This window comes from Paralichthys olivaceus, chromosome 13 (assembly GCF_024713975.1).
Source record: "Paralichthys olivaceus isolate ysfri-2021 chromosome 13, ASM2471397v2, whole genome shotgun sequence".
NCBI classification, from domain to species: Eukaryota; Metazoa; Chordata; class Actinopteri; order Pleuronectiformes; family Paralichthyidae; genus Paralichthys; species Paralichthys olivaceus.
The window spans coordinates 23758072-23772575 of record NC_091105.1 but is presented as its reverse complement, the minus strand read 5'-3'; the positions used below and the strand labels follow the sequence as shown (position 1 = coordinate 23772575).

Genomic DNA, 14504 nt, shown 5'->3' with positions numbered 1-14504 from the left:
TGTTGTTGAGGGGTAAGGGTAGAAGGTGTTGCATCTTGTTAAGCCCAATGAGACAAATTGTGATTTGTTAATATGGGGTATAGAAATAAAATTTGATTGATTTATTGATCCGTTTGTCTTTCATATAATCGACAAAGCCCACACAGCATCGGGGCACAAAACCAATATCCACATAAAAACAGCTGATCAAATTTTATCATTTAGAAAAAAGACAGCTTCCGGAGACCCAAGATACTACTGTTTGAGGGGTTGATACGTATACGACACACAATGTTGCATTGCTCAAAGGTTTTTAACCACACACTACCTTTGACAAATGATACATAATCCAGTGAAAAAAAGCAGTGAGTGATAATGCTACATGAGGCTATTCACAAAGACATGACAGGCACAGAGACACGACCTGTGTGTGTCCAAAAATATCAACTGACAGCACAGGTTAAACTTAAAAACATAGTATTAGCACAAAAAAGTACCGTTGTGATGTCCTGTGGTTATAGTCTTTCTAACATTAGTATGTATGGAAATCCTGCTTTCAAGGCCAACAGTCTGCTTTGCTATCCTCTGTAACTGATTCCCAACATGAAACACTAAACACATGTCAAACACAGAATATTCATTTATCAGCCTTAAACAGTAGGAGCTGTCTGACCCTACAACTGCTGTCTATTCCTGCCGTTTCCGACTCAAACCATCCGCAGACTTCATAAAATCCAGAGCTCTGACCAGATCATTCAGCTATTTCTAGTCTGAGTTAACATGCAGGCTTATTTCTTTGGATAATGAACATTTTTCCCCCACTTATAATTTTTTGCAAATCACAGAGTTTAAGGAACAAAAACAACTTTTGATATTGATCACCGCCAAAGCTCTCATTCCTTTTAGGATGGTCTACGCCCTGCCTGTGTATGCATGTCACTGCTTATTTCACTTGCACTTAGTGCTAACTTTTCGCATTCCTTAGTATAGGTTTGATCTCCAAGACATTTTTAGTCTCACAAGAAGATGTAAGGTAATAGCAGCAGCCGCTAATCTTGTGTTTTCAGTACAGTAGCTGTTGCTGCTGCTGCTCCAGTTAAAGTGTGCATAATTCTGCATTAAATCTCAAAGCCAGTGTAACGATCCATGAAATCAGTTTCTTTGCTACGTAATTACAAATTACTTTCCTACAATAGTAAACAGGTTATTAGTAAAACATAACAAAGCAGAGATAGAGCTAAAGCACAAGCTCTTTCATAGCATACAATCTTTCCTTTTCACAAATGTTCAAACAAAAGATTTTAAGTCAAAGTAAATCCAATCCCAGGACTTGATTAAAAGCCACGAATCAGTAATTCCGAGTGACTAATCATGATGTAGGTGTTTTTGGAACCTGGCTGATCAGTCCAGATCACTGCTGTCTCCGTTTTCTTTTCATTGACCCCCATTCACATTCTGCTCAGTGACTTCTTCATATTAACATAGCATGTTCCTGCTGGTCCCTGCTATAATTGCACTTGACATACCCAAATGTTGCCTCACTAGTGATAAGAAGAGAACATAAAGGAAAGAGACAAGGAAAGAAAATGAAAGATAGCAAAGAGTGTGAAAAAAGAGGGAGTGACAACAGTTAAGAGAACAAAAAGCCAAGACAGAAAAAAAGAAAAATACAAGAGACACAACAGGGAAGTGGAGGGAAAAAACAATCAAGAGAGAGAATGAGAAAGAGGGAGAAATTCTTCTTGATTTAGATCTGAGAGGCTCTGGTCCTTCAGATGTCTCCATCAGCTAACCACAAGCCTGGGCTGAGCATGTGAGGCATGCTGCTTACACTGGCACGTCTACCCCCTAATGCTAATAACTGCAATGTGTTAGCAACAATAAAACCTTCCACACAGAGCCCTGATATACACATACACAGGCATGGACAAAAAGACACACGTGGGGGAATTCCCAAACACAGAAGCTGCTTTCAGACATGCAGTGAACTCTTCTAGAAATTCCACGCACTTTCTTCAGGAGTAGGAGCACGTGTGAACTCAAATGTCAGAGTGAGAGCTCTCTTCACCTGGCCCCCTAGTATAAAGTCTGCAGAAAGTCCGAAGAATCCCATGTGACAACACAGCAGTTGAGTGGGTGGGGGGTTGATGATGCCTCTCACATGCAAAAGCCCAAAAAATAAAAAATAAATAAAATCTCAGACAAAGTGTGTGATGATAACATGATCTCCACAGCAGAATACTTTACTTCCTGCCTCTTGCTGCTGCACCCAGCTGCACCATCTATCACCTGAATAATTGGAGGATTTGTTGCTGTTATGAACGTGACTTGCAGTTCAAGTCCAGAGAGAGTTGGGTCCAGGTTATGTCAGTAAGCGTCCAGTTATCTCTACTTTTAAGTAGCAATGTGTTCAATGTTATCGATATAATGATATAATTCCATGCCTTACAGACTGAATAATATGGATTTTTGGGGGCCTGTAAAACATTTCTGATACCAATATATAGACAGATGCATATATTTTTAAATCAAATTTGGGAATGATTTCTAAGATGTTGTTGTCAAACCCGATATGGCAAAGAAATGTAACAGAAGCTTTATATTTCACAGTTTAATAATATCATCATTAAGTTTTATATTGCACACGTTGAATGATAATCTTCAAATGTATAAAAATACTTGTTTTCTGCAGTTTGTGCTGCGATGCTCTGCTCATAAATTCACATCTGTATGACCGGTCTCTCCTCTCGTATACTTCCAGTGCGAGCGCAATGCATGGTATGGCTTGGTTTAACTAAGCTTTCGGAAAGTATTACAAAATTGGGAACTCACTATTTAGTGGACCATATAGTGCAACCAAAACTGGTTGCCATAGTCTGCGGTCTTAGCTTCAATATAAAATAAATACAATTAAGGCATCAGTTCCATGCCTCCAGCAACAAGTGCAGTTTCAGCCCACATGTTTTTTGTTTTTCAGACTAATATGAGGGCACCATGACCTTTGACCACTGAAATCTTATCAGTTAACGGTCCAAGTGACCACTGGTGAAATTAGAAGAAATTCTATGAGGGCAGACTTTAGATATAATGTTCAAGGGCCAAAAACATGTTATGTGAGTCCACTGTGACCTTGACCTTTTACAACCCAAATCTAATTACATTACCTTTGAGTTGAAATGAAAATCTTTACCAAATTTGAGAGTATTTCCTGGAGGTGTACCTGAGATACTGATTTGATTTGTGATTTTACAGCGAACCCAACCTGTGACTCAGTCAATCCATGAGTCCAACTGAATGTTTGTTCAACTAAAGAAATGTCTTTAAGGCTGTCTTGAGATAATGTGTTTGCAAGAATAGTACGGACCAATGGAGTCATGAAAATAAATTCAATGAAATGATAGCCAGCTGTGTCATACTGACTCACAACATAAAAACAAGAATTTTTAAAAGCAATATTAAGTATAAAAACACCTTCCCTGAATTAAACTTCTTATTGTTTATATCTAGATTCAAGACTCATTAAGTAAATTGTGTTCCTGATTGTGACAAAATATCTTCCCACAATTTCTGTCTAAAGAAAGCACTGATAAAACCAACATTGGCCTTAACTGACAAAATAGTTTCCTAAATTGTAATATCACCGGAAGCCCCCAGCAAGTAATAGGTTTCACCGAGGAACAGTTAGTCCGGATGGCCTGAGAGCAGGTATAAGCAGCAGCTGTTGTGCAGAGTGTATCACTACTTTACTCAGTGGATGTAGGAAGCTGATGGGTTTAATTTTTCCCCTCTTACTGCTTTCCTGTGTCTGAGGACTGTCTGAAAAGCTGAAGTCACCTCATTCCACCAGGATCCCAAACCTCCGCCAGACCTCAAAGACAAAGCAGTATAACACTGTGGGTTGTGTAGCCTCCGTTGACTCACAAGTAATGGTGGCTGAGTGCAAGGCCCTACACTGGAATTACACACTTGTGCGGGGCCTTCTGCAGATGCTATAAATCAGTTTGGCATGCCAAACAGTTACCAGTGCAATGGGGGACTCTATGCTGAGATCTTGAATAAGGGGACATATATTTACAGCATGAGCATTATCCCTCTACCCATTCAGTCTACTTCTGTCTCTAAACAGTTCTTTTTGTCTCATCAGAATGCATGCTCTGGCTTCCAACCTGCCAGAGGAATCCACAGTGTGCCAACAGCACCATGTTTTTATTATTTACAGTTAGAGATGGGTTTTGTTGCTGCTTTAGGGGGTTGGATTCAAGGAAAATAGATTTGCTAAAGCTACATGTCTTCACCCTCTGTCTCCTCAGTCTTGAAGACAAGGCCCCGCTGTGCTGATGATCAGACAGATTTATGGTGCAATCTCTGTAAGCCATTTGCTCCCTGTGAGTCGGGGAATCAAAGGCAAGATTTCCGGATGGAATTGGGAGAGAGATTATCCAGCTTGTGCTATCTGATTGCATACTCCCACAGGCTGTTTTCTTTTACTTCTTTATATTTTCCCTGAATGTTTTCTGACTTATGAAAGATGAGCTTAGGCACAAACAGGCTGGAACTCCTTCTGTCAGATGGGGCTGGACACTATGAGGGCTGACAGTGAAGGAACATTTGATTGCATATTTAATGACACTAATGCAGTTCTTGTTTTGTCACTATATAACATGTTCACACTGTGACAACAATCTTATTACAATCTGATATTAAAGCAGAAAGGAAAGCTTAATATACACTACAACAGTGTGCACACAGAAGCTGGGAATAGCTTCCATTTTAGTGGGTTGTGGATGAGACCCATGAGTGGAAAAGGAACATATTGAAGCAGAAGCATCTGCAGTTTATGTCCACAACTGGGAATTAACTATGCAATCGGATTAACAAACACTTCCATATCACAATGTGAGCAGATCAATATCCAGTATACTGAATACGTTTTTTAAGTCATTCACGTATTACCCATTATTTAGGAGCAATGAAGTTTAGTCATGTAAAGTCCTAAAAATAGTTTGGAAGGAATCTAACAGAAGAAAAGGCCTAGATGGACCATATGCCAAACCAAGAAGTCTCAGAGGCACCTCCCCAAATCATCTTGAGGCAATGCATCAATCAGAACCTCCACATCAGTGGCAAATGCACTCAGCAGCCATAAAACTCCCAGATCAAGCAGCGGGCCGAGCCAAAACCAGAAAGTCTCTCCTCTGTAAACCCAAGCCCTTATCTTTGTCTCATAAAAAAGAAAGAGTGCTTGAGAGTGTTATGATCCACTGAAACCGTTATCCAGCCAGTTCCTCTCTGTCTTTGCTGATCACACCTCATCCTCAACATCTGGATCAGTTTACCAAGATGTCAAGAAGAAAAGAAAATGTGCCCGTAATTTTGCAACATTACATCAATGTTAGCTGTTAGGTCTTTCATTAAAGCCTGAGTTCAGTCTTGCCAATTTCTGTTACTGCTACAACTAGCTACAAATACAAGAGCAGAATTCATAAAACAGCCACAGAATTAATTCTACCTCCGACCAAAGGTTTTATCCATCTCATCATTATAGATTGAAGCTGGAGGGCACTAATGCTTTAAACCAAATGTTCAATATCACATACCAGCTCCAGTCCACCACATCTAATAGAAAACATTAAAATGACAACACAACCTGATGAAGAAAATACCAAATACACAGAGAATCTGTCACGAATGTGAACAGTTTAGTGTGAAGCTGGTAAAACTGAAAATTGCTAACTCGTTCCATGAGATTTCCATGGGGCAAATAAGATACTAGATGGAGACCATATGTTCAATTAATAACTCCAATTTCAATACAGGGCGTGCATATAGATCAAACTGTTAATTCACTTGATGAACCATTTCCAAGGGGCCAAAAAGTGCATCTTTGCACATCAGAAAGAAATTAAGTTGACAACTCCAAAACTCTTTTCCCAGGACCAATCTCTTGTCACATACTTTATAGTTCTTAGAGACAGACCAGGGCTCAGTTTAATTTTACATCTAAAAACGAATCAAAGGTGTTTCTTGTTTGAAAACAGAGACTGTACTGAAGAAAACATGTAAACAGACTAAACGTCAGGTAATATCAGACATATACATATCTACACGTGTGTGTGTGTTTATATATATATATATATAGACATACATACATACACACACAATGCATTTGTTTGCCTATGGCCCTTGGTTTGTAAAAGTAATGTCAGAACAAGTTGACTTTTTTTTCTGCACTACAGCTTCATTACAGCTTATTTCAAGCAATTACACTGTCAGCAGGAGCTGTAATCTCCAACTGCTGCCGAACTCCCAAATTTCAACATTTGCTGGAAACTATAATTGTGAGTCGCTCTTGGTGCTTTGCAGATGGGCCCTATTAAACAATGTCAATATCACTAATATTACCCAGTTCCTCTCAAGGAGAAATACGAACATTTAAAAAGGTCCAAATAATTTGGGTCAAACAACACAACACTTAATGAACTTCAAAAGATGTACGGATGTTTTTACAGGCAAGGCTTCGGCTTGAACAGTAATTATGAAAACAAACCATATTAATTATATAATTTATCATGTCCACACTTTGGCGACATGAGGCCCAAATATCCTGTCTCTACTGGGCAAGAAAACACGAGTAATCTACTAAACTTAGAGTGTAACATTTTCCATGCATAAATACACATCTCTTTTTAAATCTCATGGGCCATTACTTAAATTAATTGAGTGCTTCAAGGACAACTCTCTTTGCCCAAGTTATTCACCTCTCTGCATCACTGCTAGGATCAGATTCAATTTGGACCAGGGTCTGACATGTATTGGAAAAATATCTAACTTTCAGAGAAATACAATGTGAAGCTAATGTGAAGCTAATGTGACAAAGAACTATAGACCGGCCACTTCAATCAAGGAAATTCTCTTTGGGGAGGGAAACTGCCACCAAAGAGATGACATAACAAATATTGTTGTTGTTGTGATGTACTAACAATGGTGAATGTGTAATTAAGACAAAACAAGTTACTGAATGACACAAATCTGAACTATATCAGAAAACTGACAGCATTTTCTTGGCAAGAACACAGTAGTCAGCCTTCAGCCTCCCACTCACATAGGAGAGAAGTGTAGCAGCTCATTTAAATTCCACATGCTAGAAAGACTTCTGTTGTAGGTCTGGCATTGCTCCAAATTATGTCTCATGGGTATACATGCCGCTAAATTATTTGTCCAAATGTCATTTGCAATTCACCAAAAATCTTTTCTTGACTAGAAGTCTTTTAAAAACATATGTAACAAACTGCTGTTTTGAGACTATGCATTACACCAGCACTGGCACATGAACCATAAAAAAAAGTTTAGATTTCCATTGAACAAGAAACCTGATCGCATGACCAGTAGCCACCTGCATAGTTTGATATTTACCATTAGTTCTGGGCAGCTCAAGTGTTACAAATCTTTTTGCCACAGTCTATGTAATTAGCTGTAATTGACTTCCCTCGAAATGTGTTTCTTCTGGGACATCTGGCCTTGAAACCTCAACCTTTCCATAAAGGGCCAGTGCCGAGTTACACTCATTCTTGCAAACCACATGGGTGGCAAAGGTAGGACCAGGCTCTAATGCAAAACTACATGAAAAAAATGCCTTTCATATAGCACACTTCAAAAATGTTTTTATGAATAAATATTTTTAATATTTCTCTTGGAAGAACTGTTTTGAGATTTACGCCCATGATGATGTGTGACAGGACTTAAGTGACATTTCTGACTGATAATCCACAAAAACTAAATCTCTTCCTTAAATGGCGCCCTGTGGATTCCCCTTGCAAGCAAATAGGTTTCTGTTTTTTTGTTTCTGTATTTTGTACTGCTAACAAAACAGTGTGTGTACTGAGGTTTTACAAATATGGTGGGTGGTTTTTCTTCATCATAAAGCCCAATTTGTCATAAAAGTAGAAATATTACATTGTGTACATGCGTTTATGCGCTTACAGTGCTCCAATTATTCTCTGCCTGACAGACAAAAAGGATATGTAATCATAAAAAAAAAAAACATAGTGCTCCTACAGGTCAAAAACTCTAAATGGCATTTCCCTGCTTATTAAATAAAACAGAACAACAATATGTTAAAGATGGTGCAGCAGTAAATAGCACTGATCAAAGTCAATAGTCACCTTACAGTTTTGAGTTTCTCTGACTATTTCTGGTGAGTGGTCAATGAAGCTGTCCCTGTTTTAAAGGACAAATATGCTGAGTGGGTGTACTGTGGTTTACTTAAGGGAAACCATATTGACAAAGTAGAACCATCCATTTATAAATGACAAAAATATGGGCAAGACAATAACTGATATATGTTTTATGCTGAAATCCATCTGTTTCAAAATAAAGGCAGATGCGTCTCAAGATAAATTGCAAGAGCCTTTGCTAATACTTAATTCTGGTAGTATGGACGGCAAAACACTTTCATCCCCAAAGTTTGAAAATGTGTTCCTCATTGCAACCAGTCATTACATCCCCCCCCCCAGAAGCCTTTGAAAATATAGATTACAATCCATCCCTGGCATAAATTAATAATTTGGCCTCAATCAGGCATTGAGTATTTTCTTCTGCTCTCCTTTTAAAAAGAACAATTCTCACTTGAATAATTAACCAGGCATAAGAAAGAGAAAAGCAACTCCTGTTTAACAGTGTCAAATCAACAAGTTTTAAACCCTGCCTATGAAGTGCCTTCTATATACTAGGGTTGGGCACTGAAATCTGATGCCATCAGGCACCAGTTCCTTCACAGCCAGTATCGTCCCAGACTGAATCACAATGAAGATTTTGGTGCCCCATTTTGGTGCCTGAGCTATGTAGCAGTTGCCCTGCTTACAGGCAAAATAAGCCACACTGCACATGCCTACTTAAGATAACACTCAACTGTGGTGGCAACACACTGTCTACATGGCCCTAGCTAGTAGCTATCTCAAATTCGAGTTGACATGACATTAAATTGCCAAATGCTAAACGCTGTGGCTGTATTTCACCTGAAAGGATTCGGACACTAGGACGTGCAGCAAATGTTTGAATATGTTATAATTCTGTGTAAGGAACACAGCAAACATAATGAATTACCCGGCAACGCACAGGATACATTTGAAAGTAGCAGGATGCACCGTGTTTGACTCCTTGTGTGACCCCATGCCAAGTACATCAGCCAGCAGTGGTGGTGAGAAAGTTGAGGATGCGTTTGGAGCTGGAGTATTCTGCTGTATTAAGCGCCAAAACCATTTTTTAAATAGTTTTCTTAAGGTTAGGTTTCATTTTTATTTCGTTAAATTTGGTATGAGTTGTGCATCTACTTATATTTGCTTATTTGCTTTATATAAGCTTATAATCGTTAACATTTAAAGTTTAAATTTCAACTTCCAATTTGCCTTAGTAAAAAAAGCTGTTCTCATTGACAAATGTCATTTTGTGTATTTTTTAAGAAAAAAAATCATTTCTGGGACCAGAATCAGAAAAAAAAAAAAGATACCCTACCCTATGTAGTACACTATAGAATAAACCATAATATACGTAAGCAAAATATGAATAATACAAATGAGCTCTGTTGCTAGAAATTGTAGCTTCATAATTCAGTCCAGAAACAATTTGTTATATCATATGAAATGAGTGCACCTTGCCTAGCAACTAGAAAAGGCAGCTGTACTGGTGTAGCTGATCTAAGATACAGTTGTGCTTAAAAAATAAATATTAGATTTTGTTTAACCAACAGATTTGGTCTTTTAAAAATATGAACAATATTTCATTATACATAGGTAAGGTGACTGATGAAAAACTTGTGTTGTTCAAAGCAAAGGCCATTACAAAACTTGGCCAGCCCTGTTTTATTTCTGTAGGTTATTTCTCATACCAGCTAGGAACTCACCTGTGCTCCATCCCTCAGCTTGAGAATGCACTCCATGGTGTTGATCGTGATGACTACAGGCTCTGAACCCAGCTTAGTCCAGGGTACATGGATACGCAGTTCATGGATATGACCACTCATGAATGTAAAGGGCAGCTTCAACTCCTGCAAAGAAACAAAAAAGATGAAAACACATAACTTACAAGAATCTCAACAATAATATTACATCTGTAATTCAGTCACCACTGAAGTAGTATTTATTATTTGGAGCCTTTATCCATCCATTTTCTAAAGAGTACTTTTAAACTAATATTTGAAGATGAGAGGATCATTAAAAAAAATCAGCTGCATATTACATATAGGTCACGCTTTTAACAAAATCAGTCCAATTTCTCAGGGACAGACAAATCACTGTTCAGCATCTTGAACCACTTGGTGTGAGAACGAGTCCCATGAAACCAGACTGCCTACACACAGACTTCATATGCCTCCTCTGTAAGTCTAAGCCAAAAAACTAATAACCAAACAGATTTCTGAAAAAAAGAAAAAGCTGTCATGGATTTACAGTATGTCTGCTCAATAAACCTCATAATGTTTCATTACGATTTCAAATTTACAATTTATTTAATTTATTAGTAAGATAATCTCTAATTGCACATCTTAAAAGAGGCATTGTCCAAATTCAATGCAATAAAACAAAGTCAAAGGGAGGACAGTTGCCAAGATTTTGATATGGCATTACACATCAAATCTGCATACGATTCCCACTGTCGGTGGGATTAAAGCTGCTTCCAATAAGAACTTTCATCACAATCTCTTTTGGGTTGGGTAGTATTTTGGTCTAGTCTTCAGAAGCAGTCAGAACCCTCTCAAGAGAAAATTATTTTAACTCATGGTCGATTGATCTAATCCAGACATTACAAGTGTAAAACGAACAATGTATCAAAATAAGACTGGAGAGCAAAATATCTGAGTAAATCCAAATGACATTTAAGATTCTCTGTTTGCTGCTGTTTGCTAGTGTTACAGCCACAACCTCAAAGCTTTGCTTGGCTCAACCCAGTGACGGCAACCAGCAAGGAAGATGCCACGCCAGGGATACGCATATGTTTTTATGAACAAAAACAAAAAAAGAAATCATGAATTTAGCTGTGGGGGTGTGGAGGCCTGGCCAAAAACAATGAAAAAATGGGAAGATCCGGAGCTAACCAGACATTTACCAAAGTTAACAAATCATTTCTAAATGGAAACTCATTGCATTTACAAAAGAAAACATTTGGAGACCTTATTGCATAATATGTATCTCATAATTATGAAAGAAATCTCATAATAAGATCCAGATTTCATAATTGCAAGAAAATATTGCATGATATTTGGATCTTAACTTAATTTCCGGGTTTGGCTCTCTTAATAATGAGACTAATTATTTGGCATAAATTGGAAGGTGAATGATCAAGTTTTCAAGATTTCGTCAGTATCAAAGTAATTCAGTGATAAGTTGGTGCATCTATCCATTGCCACAGTAGTTAATAGCTAATTCGGCAAACTTCATTTTCAAAAATGTACATAAATTTAGCGAAAAAAAGCAGTGCTCACTTTGCAGCCCACAGTGTAACTCAATGCACTAATGGAACTAATGATACTTCGTGTTTCTTGTAAAATATTTTTATACAAGTGAAGACTTTAAAGGTACAGTGTGTAGAATTTTACGATATCTAATGTTGAAATTGCATGTTGCAGCTGACCACCCCTCACCTCTCCTTCCAAACGTGAAAAAGAAACTGTGGTAGCCTTTAATTGTAATAAAAACTCAAAAGGTTTTAGTTTGTCTAGTCTGGACTAATGTAAAAAACATGGCGGCCTCCATAGAGAGGGGACCCTCTCTACGGAGGCTTGATGTAAATATAAAGTATTTAAATATAAAGGGAATCTTCTGGGGTAAAGAAAACTACAATTCATACAATTTAGATGAAATGAACTAGTGAAAACATTTATTATTCTACATTAAATTTCTGCCAATAGTTCCCTTTCACCTAAATCTTACACACTGGACCTTTAAATGTGAAATCTTCCACAATACTTTGTTGAGAAAAATAGATTGATATTTAAACTCAAATTTATCATAAAGACAGCCTATATAGGACAGACAATTCATTCAGATAGCACCCTAACGCATCTTTCTTTCAATATAGACATGAATGATGACCACTTTATAACCTCTGTCAGAAGCAAAAATTGTGAAGGAGCCTTTTAGCTGCTGCAGAGCCACTAGAATAAAACAAAGTAGAATTGTTCTAAAGTGTTAGTTTGGCACAAAGAATCATTAAGTGGATAAGTGATATTGTTTTAAAACTAAAACCCTAAAAGACACTACAAGGAATTATAATAGTAGAATAGCATAAATAAATGATGCCCAACTAGCCATGTCTGTACATGGGGGTAGTGCAGAGTTTGATAGCAGGGAGGAGTTATTGTGTTTGCAAGCCATGCATGATGTGGCATGTGCAACTGGAAAGAGGTGCAAATGCAAACAACTTTCAAGCATTTGGGCAACGCTATCAGGGCATGAAATGTAAACAAAAAGGAACTAAACATGTTTGCTACGCTGTTTAATGTGGAACCAGCTGATGTGCCTGAGAACCAACAAGATGAAATCATTGAGCTGCGAAGCAATGGTGAGCTCAGAGCTACAGTAACAACTTCCCTCTGTAACCCTGTAACTTTTCCACATTCTAAGGAGAAAATGCAATGTCTGTCATTCCAATGAGTTTTCTCTTGGTCCTGCAAAATAACCTAAAAGAAACAAAAGCAGAGGTTACATTCAGTATACAGTACCTGTTCCAGTACATCCAGTTTCAGGTCTAACTTGCTGAGCACCACATCTCCTCCCCAAAGAGACAGCTGCAGGTCAGATGGCTTCAGATTCTTTATATACTTGTTTACATAGCTCATAAGGAGCGGTGTGACATAGGACTCCAACATCTCGCCCCTGTCATGAACACAAAACAAACATGAGACAAAATTATGCAATGAGTCAACATCTTGTTTCCTTTTACCATCTTATAAGAAACACCACTGCTCCTAAAGCTTTGGTCAGATGCAGATGTTTTGCATGTTTGTTTTCATATTTTTCCACGGGAGATATTTCTAAAACATCATAGCATGGGTCGCAGGTTAAAGTAATAACATTAAAGATGGCTGCATTTCATTCAGCAAGTGCATGCCACCTTACGAGCATAATTCATTGGAACACTTGAAATGGAATGAAGCCATAATTAAAGCTATGTACATCTGGGCTTCTTGGCAGCTGTGACCAGACAAAATGTACTATTACCGCATTTTCCACTACTATGTTAAATATACTGTTTTACAATTGTTTTTGAAATTGAATCATATTAGCTTCAAGCTCAAATTCAGCACTGCATTGTATGTAACAGTTTTATAGCATGAAGTGCACATTTCTGTGCTTCAAAACCTCACGAGGTAGGATCTACCTCATGTTATATCAGGGAAATATGCATTTAACGACTATTAGGATTATAAATTGAATGAATTCCAGTGGTTCTTCTTGTAAGTAGTTTGGTTTTGAGTAACAGCTGTGCCCTAGTTGGTCTGCTTGCTACTGTTCCAGCATCCAGCTACCAGCAGTTCTCTCCTGTAAATGCATATCATAGTAACCAAATGGACTAAAGATATGATACTGCGTAGGGGGGTATTTTACTCCCAGTTAACGATAGAGAGGCTAGCAATGCTCGTCTGTCATTCTAACTGTGTACATTGTAGCATCAGAGCAAAGAAGCTAAGCTAACCGAGAAGAAGTGCTCCAAACTTCGTTCGTTTAGGCTGAATAAAACACTCAGCCACGAGGAACAATAGAAAAACACCTCCTTACTTCACTCCCGTCTGTGTCCCGTGGCAATTACTTCACTTCGAGGTTTTAATAGAAGCTATTCGTGCCGTTACCATTAGCCACATCTCTCCTACAACTTCAGCTCAAACGTCATGCGTCAACATCATCGCGGCTTCCGTATGCCTGGGGTTGCCTTTCGGTCCTGTAGGAAATTTGAACTTCACTTCCAGTGCAAGTTTATACTGAGCAAAAGAGTGGCACACGAGACACGATCAATTCTTTGTGATACACGAGTGGGTGACAGAATCATTACAGAGCTGATTTCGGATAAATCCGCAACAACAACACGTACATATCCGGTGCACATCACGTATTTTTAATTCACTTCAGAACGGTATCATGAGCCATAATTGCAGCTGAATGACATTCAATTACTGCGCGTGTCTTGTCTGTCAAAGTCAGGCTTTTTAGTATTTATAATCGAGCGTTCACAACACGTACTCCCTGTGTTGATGAGGCTGTAGGAGGTGCTCCTGAACGCATCGCTCCACGTGGTAATGGTGAGTTCCGTCTCCTGCCTCTGGCGCGCACATGGATGTGCACGCTCACCTTTGCTGAGACAGACGCGAATAAACTTCGCACCTGACCGAGTCGAGTCAGTGTGTGGGCTGCCTGTTCTTTACGCTTTGATAGCAGGAGCCAGTGTGTTGCAAATGTTAAATATAAATAACATGGATGCTGAAGTTAAAGGAAACAACAAATTGTCTCCCTTTTGTTGTTTGGGGATCGTGCTTTGCC

The 14504-nt window shown here is 38.4% G+C and overlaps 1 protein-coding gene across 6 annotated transcripts in view; it reads right to left on the bottom strand.

The window, feature by feature from the left end:
- Positions 1-13887, bottom strand: part of LOC109632016 (intermembrane lipid transfer protein VPS13B) — a 313199-nt gene extending 299312 nt beyond the window's left edge. For all 6 annotated transcript variants that reach the window (XM_069537175.1, XM_069537173.1, XM_069537176.1 and 3 more), the window contains exons 1-3: positions 13749-13887; positions 12692-12845; positions 9878-10021 (exon numbers count right to left, since the gene is read on the bottom strand). In XM_069537175.1, the coding sequence (XP_069393276.1) occupies positions 9878-10021; positions 12692-12838 (291 nt within the window). In that variant the 5' untranslated portion in view covers positions 12839-12845; positions 13749-13887. The remainder of the gene's footprint in view (positions 1-9877; positions 10022-12691; positions 12846-13748) is intronic.
- Between the last annotated feature and the right edge of the window lie 617 nt (positions 13888-14504).